The sequence below is a fragment of the Sardina pilchardus genome, chromosome 6, assembly GCF_963854185.1.
Source record: "Sardina pilchardus chromosome 6, fSarPil1.1, whole genome shotgun sequence".
In the NCBI taxonomy this organism is placed as follows: domain Eukaryota; kingdom Metazoa; phylum Chordata; class Actinopteri; order Clupeiformes; family Clupeidae; genus Sardina; species Sardina pilchardus.
This window is the reverse complement of record NC_084999.1, coordinates 9,794,877-9,813,669: the sequence shown is the minus strand read 5'-3', so window position 1 is coordinate 9,813,669 and position 18,793 is coordinate 9,794,877. Positions and strand designations below refer to the sequence as shown.

The following is an 18,793-nucleotide window of genomic DNA, read 5'->3' as shown; positions in this document are numbered from 1 at the left end:
TTTGCTGTGACCTTTGAGTGAAAGTGTGTCATCAACCGGTCCTTTTGTCCTTTTTGTGTTTTCTCTTCTAGTTACGCAAAGGCCGCCTTCTGCCTGGAAGAGCTGATGATGACCAACCCGCACAACCACTTGTACTGTGAGCAGTACGCCGAGGTATGGGCCGACGGTTTTGACGTCCACCACGAAAATGACTTGTGACTGAGTAGGTGTTGAACTAGCCGTTCCTCTGACTGCGGTCACCGTAGGAAACGTGTGGTGTCTTGTGGCGCGCGTCACGTCACGACTTTGCCAAATTGAATTTGCAGAACCTCAAGGGAGCCATTTTGTTTTTCGGGCCTAAATGACTGTTCCCACAGTGTTTTGCAGTAAAACTGATCTTGTAAAACAAATTCGAGGGGGCTTTGGGATTTAATTCATTGGCACACTTGTCCTGTACGCAATGTCATGGTGTCTTGTATTTTGCCTTAAAGAAGAAATTCTTGTAGTTATTGCAGACTGTTCCAGTTTGACCCCAAGTTAATCAGCGTCCCTTCCTCCCCCTCCCTCCCCCCTCCCCTCTCTTTCCCCCCTCTGCCACGGTGTGAACGTGCAGGTGAAGTACACCCAAGGGGGTATGGACAACCTGGAGCTGGCCCGAAAGTATTTTGCCCAGGCGCTGAAGCTGAACAACAGAAACATGCGGGCCCTGTTCGGCCTCTACATGGTGAGTTGGGCCTCACGTCAGTGCAGATGGGAAAACAAACAGCCAGCCCTTGTGTTCGTGCGCCCCACACATATTTTTACGAGGTGGATAAAGTGCACATTGTGTTTTTTTTTTTTTTTTTTTCTTTTTATAAATGTTCCTGAGGAGGATGGGTAGTCTCCACTGAGTCAGCCAGACTTGACTGACGTCTAACGTGCACACAAACTCATGCACATACACACACTACACACACACTACACACACCTTCACCTTCACACGCACATTTTCTCGCACACACTCCCCTGCTCACTCTCTCCGTGTCCTGGGAAACATTGGTATTTTCTCTGTAACCTAAACCCCCAAACGGTCTCCCTCTCCTCCTTTTTTCATTTTTTTTTCTCTTTTATTTTTTTTACCCTGCTACATTCTCGACTGTGTTTACGGTCCAGGTAAAATAAACCAGGAGCCGTTAAAGAAGCCGAGAGCAGTTGTCGGCCGCTGCCACTGAGGCCCCCGTCCAGTTCCGGGGGGGGGGGGGGTGCTTTCCGCTCTTTCCATGGGTCCCCAGGCTGCACCTCCACTGAACAGCCCTTTCATCTTCGTATTTATTTCAACAGGAAGTTGTCTATTAACGCCAATGCATCATTTGTAAGTGAGGCCTGACATGTGAACACAAACGGCCCGGTCGCCGGCACACGGCTGGCCCCGGGAGGAGAAGGACCCGGCAGCACACAGGCTCTCTCAGTGTGTATGACACACGTGGGCCGTGTACCACCCCTACACACACACACACACACACACACACACACACACACACACTCTTATGTCTCAGATCCTGAGATCCTAGCCATTGGCGAAGCAAGAGGAGGCCAAGGCCAAATGTTGCAACATTGCCTCTTATTGGTATCTGTGAACATCTATCTGGACAGCCAGTACTGGAGAGCTGCCACTTCAATTCAGTGTGATTAGCCAGTGACTCCCATAGTGGACCTTTTGAGCCAGAGGGATTGTTAACAATCAGAGCTGTCAGGATTTTGACCTCCTGAGTTTGGGCATTGATGCCACGACCAGGGGGAAAGTGGTGGTTATCCTCCAAGACCCTCTCCAACTGGGAGCAGCAGCTGGCCCAACGGGCATCTCAGACCCCCTCGCTAGAGACCTTCCTGCGCCAGCCGTTGAACCCCCACTGCAGTAAGAGGCGGTTAAAAGGCAGAGATGCCCGTCTCGAGCTCCCATTAGAGGAGTGGGTCCAGAGAGAGAGGGGGGAGAGGCCAAACCGTACGCCATGAAATCCACATACTGAAACATACTCTTCTCCCGTACTCTCTCATTCTACCTCTCTCTCTCTCTCTCTCTCTCTCTCCCTGACTCACTCACTCATTCCCCCATTTTCTCTTTCCCTCTCTCTCTCTCTCTCTATAACGCACTCACTTTCTCTCTTTCTCTCGCTCTCGCTCTATAACACACACTCTCTCTCTCTCTCTCTCTCTCTCTAACTCTCTCTCTGTAACTCATTCTCGCTTTCACACTCTCCCCTTTTTCTCTGCCTTTCTCTCCAACTCTGGAGTTTAAGAAGAGGTCCCCTCTGTTGGCTCTGACTCCAGGTTTCAGCATGCCGTCCATCCATCTGTCGGTGGTGGTGGTGGTGGTGGTGGTGGTGGTGGGGTGGTAGGGGGTGGTTGTGGTGGCAGGGGGTGGTAGGGGTTGAGGGGGGTAAGGCTTTCATGTGCTGCCCACTTGCCTGGCCTCCTCCTGGGCGCACGCCTGGTAAAGCTGAGGTTGGACCAGAACGTGAAGCAGGGGAACACTACACATCACATGTGCACACACACACACACACACACACACACACACACACACACACAGAAATACACTTTGACACAAGTTTTTGCGCGCGCGCACACACATACGCACATCACACTCACACATAGACATAAACTTACACAAGCGCAGACACACACACACACAGAAATACACTTCGAGACATGCGCGCGCTGCGCACACACACACACACACACATACTCACATCACACTCGCACATAAACACAAACTTGCACAAGCGCAGACGCACACTTAGACACATAAACACACACACTGCATCAAGTACGAGGGGATTTGCGGTTGGCAGTGCCGCGGGGAGGAGGAGGAGGAGGAGGAGGCGGCGGGCGGGCGGGCGGGCGGGCGGGCGGGCGGGCGGGCGGTTAGGGGAGCCGCCGGGCGGAGAGCATGATTCACATCGCCGCGGCACGCCGCTCCCCAGACACACTCCAGGCCTGTCATCACCGGCTATCTCTGGTGTTGCACCAATTTGGGAGCATTAAGAGATGCTGGCTTTGCAAGAGCGAGGGTGAGAGAGAGAGAGTGAGAGAGAGAGAGAGAGAGAGAGAGAGGGAAATGGAGAGAACGAGAGAGGGATGGGAGGGAGTGGGAGAGAGAGAGAGGAAAGTGAAGAGGAAGGGTTTTTGCGTTCGGGAGCGCCGGCGAGTGCGCTCAGATTTTCCCTCCCCGTTAAACCTTTTTTCCTGGTGCTGCCGCCGCTGCTGCGTGGACTGGTGGTAGGCAAGTGTGGAGGTGGTGTGGTGTGGTGTGGTGTGGTGTGGTGTGGTGTGGGGTGGGGTGGGGTTGGTGTGGTGTGGTGTGGGGTGGTGGGGTGGGGTGGGGTGTGGTGGTGAGGGTGGGGTGTTTTTGGGTAGGGGGGCGATCTTTTTGCCATGCCGTTTCTGCCATGACGACCGCGCCGATGCGGTTTCGCGTTTGTCTCGATGACACTTTTATTGCTGGTTTACCGCATATTCTTAACTTTTTTTTTTTTTTTTTCCTTTCCCCTCCTCATGTGCGAAACTCCGTTTTCCTCTGGGTCTCCCTCACTGTAGAGCTCTCTCTTCTGTTTCCTCTCTCTCTCTCTTTCTCTCTCGCTCTCTCGCTCTCTCACTTTTTCTTTCATCCTTTCATATGTACACTCTTCCTCACGCTCTCTTGTTCTCTCTCTCTCTTGTTTTTCTCCGGGTCTAGTCTGCCAGTCATATTGCAGCCAGCCCGAAAGTCAGCGCCAAGGTGAAGAAGGACAATGTCAAATACGCCGCCTGGGCCGCCAGTCAAATCAACAAAGCCTATCAGGTGAGTTCCCCGGCACCCGTCATACTCCCGCCCCCCTCCCAGTCACAGGGAACCTCTTTGAAGGATTTGGTGCGCGTGACGCAACTCTGTGAATGAATACTGCGTGTGTTTTGTGTTTGGCTGTGTCTGTGTGTGTGTCCGTGTTTATGTTTATGTTTGGCTGTGTGCGTGTGTGTGTCTGTGTGTGTGTGTGTGCACTTGTTTGCGAGTATGAGGATGCATAAAGATGTTTGTGTCTGTACGTGTGCGCCTCGGGGTGTGTGTGTGTGTGTGTTTGAGTGTGTGTCTGTGTTTGTGTGTTCACTCCGCGCTGCTGGCTGTGTTTGGGCCGCGCTTGGGTACATTTTCAGCTAATGTGTTGACTTAAGCCCACAGGGCCAGGCCTTGTGTTTCACAGCTGTTTTCTATGTTTGCATGTAAAAGTAGAGCTATCGATTCCGCCCGCATGAATCACCACCCTGTGCGTGTGTGTGTGTGCGCGCGTGTGTGTGTGTGTGTGTGTGTGTGTGTGTGTGAATGTCTGTGTCTGTGTGTGTGTGTGTGTGAGAGAGTGTGTGTGTGTGTGTGTGTGTGTGTGAGTGAGAGTGTGTGTGTGTGTGTGAGAGTGAGAGTGTGTCTCTGCACGCGTGCACACTCGCATATAGAGAGTGTGTGTGTGTGTGTGTGTGTGTGTGTGTGTGTGTGTGTGTGTGTTTTCGAGGCGTCAGGAGATGGTGAGAGGAAAGTATGTGGCGGCTCCTCCACCACTGATGGCTGGAGAGGTAGGAGGAGGAGGAGAGGATGAGGGTGATGGAGGCAGACTGTTAGTGGAGCGGAGGGAGGGGAAAATCTGAGGTGCTGCTCAGATGGTATCGCGGAGAGAAAACATGGTTTACGGCGTTGCCATGACACACGGCGCATAAATGCACGTTTAACAGAAATCCTAACTGCCATTAAACGATAGACGTTGCTTATTTAAGCATTGACAGTTAAACACATAATAAGAGGCTCCTTAGTCAGCAGACGAAGGGCATCAAGAAATCCCCCTGCTCTTCACCTCCTCCATCAAGCACACACTCATCTGCTCCTGTACACACACACACACACACACACACACACACACACACACACACACACAGAAGAGTATACACACAGCAGTCCTACACCGCACGGTGGGAAGAGATTTCAGCCTCCCTCCTCTCTCTCTCTCTCTCTCTCTCTCTGTCTCTGTTTCTCTCATCCTCTTTCTCTCTCTCCTGAGTGCTTGGTCTACTCTGTCAGTGCAGTCTCTCCAAGCATTTAGAGCAGTCTCACTACATGCACCCAACTCTCTCTCTCTCTCTCTCTCTCTCTCTCTCTCTCTCTCTCTCTCTCTCTCTCTCTCTCTCTCTAACACTGTTTTTGCTCCTTGTCCTTTCTCAGTCCTTGTTGTCAGTGATCTCACTGCAGCAGTCCTCCCTTGTCTCCCTAGGCTCGTAATCCTTCACAAAGCCACACAGCCACACTGATGCCCTGCATCAAGAGAAGACAGACCGTAGAACAGTGTTGGCTATGAATTCGACCCCCTACGCTTTTTCTTGTAGAGTCCTCCTGTGCATATCCATTAGTGTGGATATATGAGACAAGACTTTGATGGACAGGACACACAAAACACATTTGAGCGGGTTTTGGGCTCTATACGCTGTTTGTGCACGTTATCCTTGTCTATGAGTGATGGAATAGAACATGGTATGGATGTTTTTGTGGAACAACAGCAATCACTTGCTTCGTCCTTAAGAACCCGCCGATGGAACAGTCAGGGAGTGACAGCACTATCAGTTCCCACATCAACTCAGTTAAAGCATCCCACTAAATGTGCCATTTAAACGATGCATTCTTACACTTAACCTCTTGCTATGACCCAAGTAGACCGCTGTTTGTCTGCTCAAAGTCGTGATTTATTTGATAAAAAAATGGCTGGTTCTGTGATGACCAAGTAGACCGCTGTCTTTTCTGTCTGCTCAAAGTCGTGATTTATTTTATCAAAAATGGCTGGTTCTGTGATGACCAAGTAGACCGCTGTCTTGTCTGTCTCCTCGAAGTCCTGATTTATTTGATCAGAAATGGCTGGTTCTGTGATGGATAAGTGCCGTGTGTAGACGCCCCCGTTCCCCCCAGAGGGTGTCTGACTTACCATGTCGGTATGCGGCACCTCAGCACTGCAGAAGCCCAGAAGCCGCAGACGCAGCAGACGCAGCAGACGCATGTCAGACGCCTTGAGAAATGACCCCGCGCTGCTCTTTGAGAAGGTGAAGTGCCTGTCACTCCGGAGTGGGTGCGGGCTGATTCATGGCGACTTTAAAGGCTTCGCGGCAGGTGTCGGCGGTGAACCTCTCACGGCGTACCTGGTGCTTATCATACCTCCACTTAACGCGCAGGCAGGCAGGTGGTCGAGGCCTTGGCAGCCATGACTGGTCATCTGGAGGTCACGGCGGCGAGGTGCGTGGCAAGGAACTTTTAAAAACCCCACCCACTCCTCGTTGCACGCATTCGTCTGATCGCTTATCTCCGCTTTCTCACTCCCCTGCGGTCGGGAGAAGTACACAAGCGTAATTTATCGGGTAATTTCTGTCGACGTGTGATTGAGACAGAGGGTTTGTATGGCGAAGCTGTGAATATGGAGACAAATCATTGCTGTGTAGTGATGCATCGTCTCGTTCGCCTCGCCCTGGATGTGCCAAGAGCAAAGGATTGTTGCACACAACAGAGCACTCTTCAAAAAAAAAATAAAATATATATATATAAATTTTTTTCCATCCCTCTTTTTTCTTTTCTTTTTTTTTTTCTTCCTGAATGCTCTCCGCACCGTGACACTATTACTGTCTGTAGTACAAGGTTGCCTGGAAAATGTGGTGTCTTGTGTAACACCGCAGGCTGGGCCCAGTTAGACCTGGAGCCTCCCCACTGCTCTGCTGGGCTCATCAGATAACCCCTCAGGCCCATGGAAGCTCAATGGAGTGTGGAGCCGAGAGCTGGAACAGCAGCCCCGCAGGCTCCGGAGCTGTGCTGTGCTGAGCTGTGCTGAGCTGTGTGCTGTAAGAGCAGGCTTGTGGAGCAGCAGCAGCAGGCAGTGGAGGAACAGAAGCTCTTGGACTCGTTGACGGTGTGGTGGTTAGGTTAGGGAACTAAACTTCCAAGCAGAAGGCAGAACAGTCATAGGGTGCCTCTCATTTGGGCTTTTATTCGTCCTCCCTCGCTCCTCGGGTCTCGATCCTCACTGATCTACACAAAGAATGATGGGTTAGTTATAGATCAGTGGGATGCCCCTCGAGGATCGAGCATCGAGGACTGAGGAGAGATATTGAGAGGCACCCATGGGTTCGATTCCCAGCTTCCACCACTAGCATTGCCACTACACAGAGCTCCCTCCCGTCCCTGTAATTGGTCTCTGTAAGCCGCTCTGGATAAGCATGTCCAAATACATAAGAGTGATACTTGGGAAGTAAGGTGGGGATCACATTAGCCAGCGGCAAGCGGAACGGTGACAACGCTGGCGTAACGCTAACGTGGAACAAACCGGGAGTTTAACTTTGAATCGCAACGCTCGGCTCGTCAATGTCAGTTTTAGAATGTTTAGGTATTGAAAACCAATCAAAGTCGTCTAAGAACGTAACAACAACTTCGATTGAACTTAGAAACGAGATAGAATGTTTTTGGATGTATTATTATGGTCGGAGCGTTGCGTTGTGTTGCGTTACGCTACGCTTGCTGCTGCTGCTGCTTGCCGCTGGCAGTGTAGCAAGCAGGCAGTGGAAGAGGCGCCCCCTGACTCTTAACCTGCATGGTTAGAGCCGGCCTGACAGTGCAGAAGAATGCTGTGGTGGTGGTGGTTCTTGAAGACTTGGACCTCTTTGGTTTTTAGTTAATCTTGGTGTTACTGGCAAGTGGTTAAGATGTATTTAACTAGCAGTTGCGGCGGTGGGGCATCATGTTGAATTACATGGCCCGGGCTTTTGTCACGGCCCCGCGAGGAAAATTGTTTATTTCCGGATGTTTCTCTTGACCCTGCTCTTGTGTGTTCCCTAATCTGTCTGCCACCTCTGGTTATGGGTGAGTCACGCCGCAATTACCCAGTCGACCGCTCACCAGCTCGCATACAAACACAACATATCCATGGTAACAGTAAGACACACACACACACACACACACATACGCACACAATGTGCACTCGTGTTTGTGTCTGGCCTCCCTGGACTGACCCATAACAGGAGAGGTGTGTGTGTGTGTGTGTGTGTGTGTGTGTGTGTGTGTGTGTGTGTGTGTGTGTGTGTGTGTGTGTGTGTGTGTGTGTGTGTGTGTGTGTGTGTGTGTGTGTGTGTGTGTGTGTGTGTGTGTGTGTGTGTGTGTGTGTGTGTGTGTGTGTAGCTGTGTGCGTGTGTGCGTGTGCGCGCGCTTTTAAAATGATGGGCTACTGCACTTTCATACACTCATAGTGGAGTGGAAGATGAATGACTCCCTAAAGCCAACAAAGCAGGGGGCACCAGGCCAGCACAGGAGCGTTTAGAACAGGAGCCGTGGTTGGTTACTCCGGCGGATGGAATGAGGTGGCTTTTGGGGGTTTGGGTGTCTCCGATGAGGCTGCCCCCCCCCCCCCCCCCCACCTGGGAAGTGGCCCTCCGTGCACTCCTCTGCTGCGGTGCTGTTTCGCTGCGCTAGGCTGATGACTCAGTGGAATATGGCTCACGCTGTGTGTGCTGCTCCTTTTACCCACTTCCATCCTTTCTCTCTCTTGCTCTCTCTTTCTTTCTCTTGCTCTCTCTTTCTTTCTCTTGCTCTCTCTCCCTCACTTTCTCCTATCCTGTCTTCCCTACTATTCTCTTCCTTGGACAGCAGACACCTAAATGGTTTAGACCATGAAGTTTTTTTTTTCTTTCTTTCTTTCTTTCTTTCTCTCTTTTTGAAGATGTCCCCTCTATAACCTATATAGAAGATTAACATTCTCTGTTTTGGAGAAGTGGGCTTGTGTTTGCGCTTTTGTGTGTGTGTGTGTGTGTGTTTTTGTCTGTGTGTGTGTTCCGTGGCTACAATGATTGCCTTTTATTGGCCTGGCGGGGGCTGTCCTGTTTTAATTGAGGAGATGAATGTTGAGGGGCAGTGGAGATGAGTCACTCCAGATGGGGCGTCCTGCCCCAGGAGAGAGAGGACTGAGTGGAGGAGAGGAGAGGAGAGGAGAGGAGCGCAGCGCGCCGGGATGAGAAGTTGCCGGAGTTCCAGGGCCCGAGAGGGAGTGACTCATTAGGGACATTTTCCCCCTCCCTCTTTAAAAACAACGCCTACTCGCGCGAGCCAATCAAGCGAATAAACTACCTGATGACGCCTATGCTCTGATTAGGTCAATTAAGCCGTCGGTTCAGACGGCCTCGGCTGCCTTAGTCACGGCCGAGTAATAAGCCGGGAAAGGGGAAGCCGTCATGTTTTTTAAGCACTGGGGTTTTTTACGTAACCAGGAAGAATTTTGGTGTCCTCTCTTTTTTTTTTTCTTTCATTCTTGTTTTCTTTTTTGGTGTGTTTCAAAATGTGATAATTGTCGTAAAGGAATTCAGCTGTGAGTTTGGAAAGTCCGACAAGCATTTTTGTCATGGCTGTGGGTAGGCAATCAAAATAAAACAGGTTTGTGTAGTACCCTCAGATGGTACCGATTTCTCATCTAGTTCGTGGACTGTATCTGAGCATCTACAAGAGGAGGCCTTTCATACTTGGTTTTAGTAGGTGTCTGTGTTTTGCTTCCCTTATGCATCCTGCCTCTCCGCAAAGTTAAGTTTGACCCCTGACCTCTAAGTAGGCACCTGGCACCTGGACATGACACCTTTTTCGCCCCCTCACCTGGTTCTGTGTCTGTGCTCCTCTCCTTCAGCTGGCTGGGCGCGGGACCAAGGAGAGCAAGTGCTCCATGAAGGCTGTGGAGGAGATGCTGGAGTCCATGCAGATCACCATGTCCTGAGCCTGGAGCCCACACACCTCCCTTCCCCCTCTCCCTCTCTATCGCTTTCTCTCTCTCTCTCTCTCTCTCTCTCTCCCTCTCTGTCTGGCTCTCTATCTCCTTCTCTCTATCTCTTTCTCTCTCTGTCTCTCTCTTCCTCCCTTTCTCTCTCTCTCTCTCTCTTTCTTTCTCTCTCTCTCATTCCCCCCCCCCCCCTTCTCTCTGTGTCAACTACACCCATCACTACATGGCAGCTCCCACTGTACAGCTCCAACCCTACCACCACCACGGTGTATCAGGAAATGGGGCTCCCCCATTCCAGCCCCCCCAACCCACCCGTACCCTCACCCTCTTTTAATATCCATCATTCGTCAATTTGTTTTTGTTTATTAGGTCTTCTGCAGCAGAAGCTAGTAGAGTACTCCCTACAGTGCAAAATCAGGGACTAGAATGTTAATAGAGGACTGTAAATGTTATTTAAAAGGAAGAGGCTGCGAGTGTGTGACCTGTTTGACCTTGTGTCTGAATGATGTGACCTTTTTATCGCGGTCGACCCCTCTGGGTCAACCAAACTGCCTGTCTCAATAAAGAGTTATTATGATAGAAAATAACAAATAAAATAAGGATAACAAAATCAAATGTGTCTTTTCCAATCTCTTAATGGGATTTATGGACCTCCCCCATCTGTTATTTCTCTCCTTCTTCCTGTTATCCTCTGCTTTTTATCCGGGTGTTTGGCAGAGCCGACCCAACTGACGCGCTCTCCCAGTGCGGCGGTCGGCTAAGACGCGGCAGTCAGGCGGCGTGCGGAGTGGCGGTCAGGCAGCTGGAGGCAGTTCTTACACTTCCAAAAGGCAACGGCGCTATCAGACCACCTAGCCAGCGCTGCTAGTACTTATCGTAATGATAAAGATGATAATGATGTCCGCCCACGCCGTCAATGCTTCCTTAGAATGCCTTCTCAGCAGACTCTCTCTTTTTGAGTGTGTGTGTGTGGTGGGAGTGTGTGTGTGTGTGGGGGAGGGGGGGGGGGTTGAGTGTGAACTGGCATAGCCCCCATTTCCATTTCGCCCCAAAGGCAGTGTAGGGATCTGCTGAAACACTTTAGGGTGGCCGTGAAGGAAAGGCTCATTAGAGAGAAAAGAAAAAAATGAAAGGGGGGTGGGGGGGCTGCATGTAAGAATCCAGCTTCTCGCTTCTCGCAGATCCAGCTGGGACTTGGAGAAACACCATCCAAATCAGAGCATCGCCGCACCACGGGTAATTACAACAAGGCAAATCCCCATTCATGTACCTGGGACCACTTAGAGGACAGGCACGAGAGCAAACGATGAGAAAAGAGAATGAAGATGTGCAGTCCGTGGGGAAGATGGAGAGAGCAGAGAGAGAGAGAGTAGAACAGCACACTACGGCCAGTGCCGTTTAGGGCAAAAGAAATCCAGAGAAACGAGATGTAGAGAAAAGTGACGAAAGAGTGCTAGATGGCGAATGATGACAGGAACGAATGAATGAATGAATGAAAGAGCGAGAGCGCGAGAGCACCAGGGGAATGTGGCGTGAAAAGGGACGTCTGGTTTCCTACTGCCCCGGCGTGTAATTGTTGAATGGTGTTGGGCTAAATGAACGTCTTGCTTCTCGCTCACCCGTACTGGGTCAGCTGTTACTTCCATCTTCTTTTGTTTATTAAGTCGCGGCAATTGTCTCATAATTTCACATATAGACCGGTGGAAAAGTTGAGCGCTGACTTTACAGCTCTTTCTAGTGGTGTACACCCAGTTGCTGTAAAAAAAAAAGGGGGGGGGGGGTCGTAGAGGGTCGAGAGTTCAAAGCAGAGGCAGAGAAAGCCATTTGCTCGTCAGTTTTAATGCCTCGGTCCTTGGATGTGTCTGCATTTGATTTTGTACTCCAAACTAGCGTAACCAATGAAAGCCAAGGGACATTTGAAGGGAAGCTGACAGAGTGGTTATTTTTACAGGAACCACTGAGCTGAAGTGAAGCTTTTTGAGGAGCCATCAAGGATGTTTGATTCGAGGAAGGGTATCGTTTACTTGTGGACGACTGTCTCCCAGACAACCAGCGGAATGAACCGAGAGAAGGGCCTCACTTGTAAAGGTCATTAAATGCTTGTAAATGGTCTGTAAAAGAATATGTCAATCACTTTGATGTGTGAATGATAAATCCAAGACTCCCCCCCAACACACCACAGCACAACTTAATGCAACACTGCCATCTGTAGTCTGGAGGTAAAACTTCATGGTTAAAACCACAGTCATCAAACATGTTTTAAAGTTATGACAACCTTAATCCTTATCATGAGGAAACTTTTTAAGGGCTTGGTTGCAGACATGAAAGGCACAAAAATAACATTGTTTACGACTTTGCAAAGAAATATGAAAAGTCTTGTAAGAAAACAAACTTCTGCCACTTGATCCCCAGCTGAAATTATGCCCTCGTCCTGTGAGCCACAAGAATTTTTTTCACCAAAGATCTCACATGGGAGATCCAGCTATCACTCTCCGATGATGGTTTTAGAGAGCTGTTTAGAGAGGGCTGACTTCAGCATAGTCATGTTGGCTGCAGGTGGGGGTGAGGCGGGGGGGTGGTTGACCCAGCCAGATGAGTTCATTGGCCCGTCTGTCGTTCGCAGCTATGACAGCTGTAACCCTTATTCCTAGGGGGACATATAAATCTTGATAGTGGAGCTGAGAAATACAAAGTACCATTGTTTATCGGCTTATGCAGTGTCTTACAAATGGCAAGGGAGAAAAGCCACAGAGTTTTCTACTGATGAAATTTAAGAGAGAGATGTAAACATCTCTGGGAGAATAACACATTCATTTTCCCATAGGCTTGACCGTGAGTCGCCCTACTTCTCTGTGTCTGAGTTCATTTGTGTTCATCGGGTGAGTGTGAATTAATCAAAGGAATTGGCCAGCTCACCTGGCCCAAGTCAAACAGCTTCACACAAGAAAAACCGGCTCACTGTTATCAGGTGGAGTCCACCTTTTAGACACAGGGACTGAGAATGCTCTAATGGGATGTAAAGAGCTCGCTCCAGTGTGCTGCGGATTAGCCCTTAACGTTGCCTCTAATCCTCGATTCCCAAGGAGATTATCCAACACCGGTAGGACCTTTTGCCTTTCGCTGGCTTTTACCTCAGCCTTCCTCAGACAGCAGAGAGGCTTCACGACTTAAGGGGGAGAGTGAGCTTGTCCAAAGAAGTCAGAGAGAGCCCCCAAATGGGATGTCTCAATGCTAGAACTGCTTCACCTCAACCTTTGTGCTCCCCCCCCTCCCCCTCCCCAGCCCCTCACCCCTGCGCCCCCTTGGCACCTTACCACCTCCGGCTCGGCAGCCATCCGTGCCAGGGGAGTGCCCTAAATCATTCAGCAGCCTTCGAGAGAGAGAGAGAGAGAGGGGGAGAGAGAGAGCGCCTCTCTCAGCCTTCCCAGAAGTGCTGTGTGAAATTTCCCCTCCATACATCTCCGTCCGTCACGAGGGAAAATGTGAGCTGTCAGGCGAGCACTCCGAGGCTCACGGGTCACGGAGTAACGGGTCTGCCTGCCTGCCCGGCGCGCCCGCCTGCCGCAGGCGGTAGTGGCGGCGGCGGCGTTAACTCTACGCAGCTCCTGTGCTGCTGCTGCGAGCCGTTTCCCACGAGGCTCAGCGGCGGCCCACGGCACCATTTGTACATCATCAGTAATCCATATGGCAATCACGGCATCTGCCAGCACCGCTGAAAGGGCACGAAGGAAAAGTCCCATCATGCATTAGGGGGTGTCTTGCAAAAAAAAACCCAACGAGGACTCAGCGCCTGAGCTGTTTCTCATTTTGGAGGGTGAGAAGCAGCTCAGCTCAGGGGGGAAAAATAGCTTTTTCTGAAATGGGTGAAGACAACCAAACGCCACACCAAGGATGGATGGCAGAGAATGAACCAAGGTGATGGTGAGTGTGGGCTGGCAGTGTTGTGGAGGAGGTGAGCAAGTGCTGCAGTCCTCTGGGTCCATCCATCTCTGTCTGCTTTGGGGAAAGAGGCTGAGCAGCGGGTGGCGATGGTATGGATAGAATTATGGATGAGATGATAGGTGGTAAATCTACCCCTGCCGAGTCACAGATTTGGCCTTCCTTTGGAAGGAAATTATGTTTTGATTCGAAGAAGCAGGGCGTCTGGGACACAATTCCCAGTTCTGGGAATTGAATCAGAGTTAGGAGCACAAATGTCAGGAATTGCAATGACCACCATCGTAGAGTTTGAACCATGTCAGGCAAAGTTGCCTCCTGACCTCTTTGCATGAGAGGTCTTAATTTGCCTTTTGACTCGATTACTTGATTTTGAAGATGTTTGTGGTTCAGACTTCACCTCTAAATCTGGAGAACGTTTCATGGTGCTCTATCAAAGTTCTTCATTGGAATCAAGACTGATTGCCGCATCAACCACTGAAACAAAAATCATCTTATGTTTTTCTTTCACAACAACCAAATCTAGGATTTAAAAAAAAAAAAAAAAAAAAAGACGTCCTGCAGATAAGCTTGAGTATGAGTATTGCCAGACTTGTAATATATGGTCCAGTGGCTTTGCAAAGTTCTAGAACAGTTAGGGAGGAGTTCCTTGTTCCACGTTGTCCTGTCTGCCTCTATGCTAGTCAGGAGAAGAAAAGCAGGCTTAGCATTAGCAATTACAGAAAGTTCCCTGAATCCGGCACCCCCCCCCCCCCCCCCCCATCCTCAAAACACACACAGTCACTCATAGACAAACCTAAGCTGAACTCTCCGAACAATAATTCAGTGTCTTTAAGTTGCTTTTTTGTTATTAAAAAAACGAAATGCATCATTTCCTGGAACAATCTGTTTTCATAAGAAATGATCCTCCAAGAAGGACACATGCCATGCAAAACACACAACGTGTTTGTTGAAACAGAGGCATGCCTTGTGATTCTTTACTCCTCATTTACCTAGCTGTCCAAGCATCTCGTGTATTACCACAGAATATTGACTACTCGAGAACACAGTGATTTCCTGACTGTAATTGATTTAAAACAGCCATGGCAGGAGTTTTCGTTTTTGGAAAAGAGCATGGAGAAATGTATCACTCTTAAAATGCCAATATAGTAAGAAAGAAAACTTCGACTTGCAAAATCCTGAATGCCATATCCTTATTGAAGAACCCACACAATATGGTCTTTTCAGTAAATGTTTTTTTCTTATGGCTGGTGTTTCTTTAGGTTGTGCTGGGCCAATGGTAACAGTCTGTAAAAAAATTTCAAATTCTGCTCAGAGGTGGTTTGCAAAAACAAAACGTAGTTCACCCAAAATGAACTGGTCATCATTAAGTTGTGAACTGTGAACCGTATTCTAGGCTAGTTATTTCAAATGCCCATGGAATTTTGCCAACCCCTTCCCAACATGATTCTGAAAGTGAAATATGTTCTTATCGTGGTTTACGCAAAAGTTCTCTTGGCTTTACTGCGCCTACTTGAACAGGAACAGGTACGGTCATGGAGAGGAATATCTGATAAAGTTAAATGAATAAATGTCTCTCTCTCTCTCTTTCTCTCTCTCTCTCTCTCTCTCTCTCTCTCTCTGGGTGGTGCATTTGTGGTCTACCGGAGATCATTCCAGGTGAAAGTGAGTTTTGCTTGATCCCTTCAGTGGGCTGACCTTACCGTCCACCCTCATGAGCTGTATCCTGTCTGTGTGCTCTCCATCAGAGTGAGCGTGGCGTATGTCCAATTATAGGAGGGGTGGACGAGCGAGCGAGGCACGCTCCGCCCCGGGCCAGGCCGAGCAGACAGTGGTTCTTTTCAGTCTCCGTCCCCCTGAGACCACAAATCCCCCTTGCAGATTGTTTTCTCGGCCAGAATGCCAAGCGGGGTTACCCCACACAAGGCCCAGATTACGCAAGGGGGGAAAGGAGGTGGGGTGGATTTGGATTGGCCGCTGCTTGAGCCGGTGAGCGTTGTGTCGAAGACCACACAGTTATTTTCGAAAACCTCAAATTGCTCAGAAGACAAAGAGGGAAGAAAGACGATTTTAAGAACAAGGGAAATGTGGTGTTACGATGGTACAAGTCTCCAGCACCAGTTTTATGAATGGTGCTCAAGTTACACCATTGGCCCCTCTCCCCCTCAGACCCTCTCTCTCCCCGAGGTGGCTTATGTTTCTGGCTTCAGGTGTGAGGCTTGTGTTCGTGGCGAATGCACACAACATCTCCGACTCTTCCAGACAATGCTTTCATTTAGTCTCGTGAACAAAAGAGATCTCAGATTAGAGCCAAGTGCAGTGTGTCATCATGGCAGCCATGGAGATGACAGGAACGCTTTTGTGTCCCTCTCCCCCGGCCACCCTTTGATATTGACACTTCCTGTTATTGGAGGTCATCTGGAGGCACACAGAACAGCACAGGCCTCTCATGACTCGACACACCAAAGAGGAAGATAGCACGGCATTTTATCATTCTAATTGAGAGAGAGAGAGAGAGAGAGAGCCTCCAGCGATTCATAATTTCTTTCTTTATCTGGATTTTGTTAATGATGTGTCTAATTGACGGTGTTGAGATGATAGCAGTTGGTTGAACTTCTCTCATTTTGCAAAGTTCAGATCATTAACCCCTCCCACCCCCATCTAACTCCAACCCCCCCACCCCCCCGGCTCTTAAACCAGCGGCTGATGTATTTATGACATCCACATGTGCTCAGGAGATCCATGGCCACGCATGGCTTGCTTGGCTGTTTAGTTCTTCCCATTAAGGAGGTTCAGCTATGCACCAGATTGCCACTGTTAATTAAAAGGACCATAAATACAGACACATAGAAGGAAGGTTAGCAAAAGTCCACCGATATGATCTAAACAGCCCTGGACAGTGATTTCAGCGCTGTTCCGAAAGGCTTAGAGGCAGATTCTCCCTCACATCTGTGAGACACACACACACAGCACCATGCAAGAGCTGAGGGTGACAGTACGGTCACGTTGGCCGCCATAGCCGGCTGCCATGCCAGTGCTGTCAGACAGTCGTCATTATCTGGGTTCAGACGGGTCGTTTTCTTTTTTGGCGGGGGAACGTGTCTGAACGTATTGAGTTTGCCCTCTTGCGCAGTTCAAGCACCAACTAGATTGATTGCATAAAATTGTCACACGTGTTCTCTGAACAGCTTTCAGTAAAATTACAGCTACAGCTGTTCTTTCAAAAAACCAAAAAAACATTTATGGTTTAATGTCATGTGTTTTTTTTTTTTTTTTTTGCATCGTTGGCCCAACACTACGATCCCTGTCATCACTTGTTATGTCTGCAGTTTACCCAATGCAGTCTGCAGGAGGACATGGCGGGAGGACGAGGAGTCTGCTGCCTGCCGCTGCTGCATGAATGGATGTGACGTGAGGTCGGTGTGGAGTCCAGACTCAGAGCCCTGTTCTCATGCTGTAGTGCATCTCAGTCCAGGGATGCTGTCCTACACCTCTCATCCTCCTGCTCGGGCTTCTTCTCTGATCCAAGAGTGGGGGAGGGGGGGGGGGGGAGCCTCCAGACTGACAGGGTAGCATTTGTGCCATGTGCACAAGAGATTAATGGTAAAATATTGGTGTGTGTGCGCGCAAATACACACACACACACACACACACACACACACACACACACACACAGACACACTGGGTCTCTTCTTTTCTCTCTTCTCACTAAAGAGTTGGCAGACGGGGGACATTACCATCTGTTTTGTGGGGAGAGGGAAATGGCTGAGTAGTGACCACAAGCAGCCAAGGTAATAGGGATGGCTTCCTCTCTGTCTCTGTTGCGGCGTTAGCTGCGCCGCGGGCTCAATCGGATAAAGTGCGGACTTAATGATTCATTCACAATGCAGGGATCAGCCACAGTGGCGCATTCCAAGGTGTATTTATTTTTTGAAGGTGCACTGTAGGTTGATTGATCTTTGTTTTGATCGTACTTATTATGCTTTTATGCTTCTATCGTTAAAGTAAAAATATTTGCTTGCCCAGCATAACGGCTGCACAGGGCAGGTATTTAAAAAGAGCATGTCTATATCAGTAAGACCTCATGGCCATCACCATGTGCTTTAAAAGTAATCAGACTGTAGAATGGTTTTAAAATATGCACAGCACGTCCAGACCACAAGCATTCATTGTGAGCTTAACTTCACTATACTGTATGATACCTTTTCTCCTAGTGGGCCGCTGACTTTCAAAATATTGAGGGGCTATATAAACAACAAATTAGGTTGATTAAATTTTAATATCCCGAATCATGTTTTAATTATTTAAACAAATTTCTGCAGCAGAGTAGCTAGTAAAGGCCTTGGGTGAGATTTTTTTTTCAATTTGTTTTGTATAGTTATATTGGAACACCTTTTTGGACATGTCAAACAAAGCACTGAGATAAGTAAATTTGATTAACAATGATTTTATCTACGTGATTAATGAGAGAGCACTGCCGCCTGGCTTACCTTCAAGATCTCACTTGGGAAGACCTTGTGTTTTCTCTCCCCTTTTTTCCGCCCTTACATCTTATTGGAAGGCCTGTTCTATCCCCGTCTTTTTCTCCTGACTCTCTCTTTCTCCAGGGTTTCTTGGTTTGTTTAACATAACAGTAACCTAAATAAGTAGTCCCTGAAAAGGAATTGTTCAAGAAATATGGCTTGTGTGAGAAAGGGGTTGGCTAAGGACACCTCTGCTGTTAGCAGAGGCCCAGTGTCAGAGGTAAGCACAGTTGTGAACGGAGTTAGGTAGCCTAACCCCAGCTTCACAAGTCCAACCATGGGTGCCTCTCATTTGTCTTTTTATCTATCCTCCCTTCCTTCCTTCCTTCCTTCCTCGGTCCTCCGACTCGTTCCCACTGATCTATAAAGAACACTGGATAGACTATACCATTGTGGCTGCCCCATCATTCTTTATCTAGATCATTGCGAACGAGGACTGAGAAAGGAAGGGAGGATAGATTAAAAAGATGAATAAGAGGCACCCCATGGATTGTCTCTACTTTTGTTCTGATCACAGGTGATTTTACTAATAAGCTGATCTGTCTGTCACAGTTGTCCTGGTAGCAGCTGGTT

General features: G+C 49.0%; 1 protein-coding gene across 1 annotated transcript in view; it reads left to right on the top strand.

Annotated features, from left to right (window-relative positions):
* The window catches only part of emc2 (ER membrane protein complex subunit 2), a 38,010-nt gene extending 27,634 nt beyond the window's left edge, over window positions 1-10,376 (top strand). The window contains exons 8-11 of the mRNA XM_062538374.1: window positions 72-153; window positions 593-703; window positions 3,695-3,799; window positions 9,672-10,376. Of these exons, the coding sequence (XP_062394358.1) occupies window positions 72-153; window positions 593-703; window positions 3,695-3,799; window positions 9,672-9,758 (385 nt within the window). The 3' untranslated portion in view covers window positions 9,759-10,376. The remainder of the gene's footprint in view (window positions 1-71; window positions 154-592; window positions 704-3,694; window positions 3,800-9,671) is intronic.
* Window positions 10,377-18,793: the final 8,417 nt, after the last annotated feature.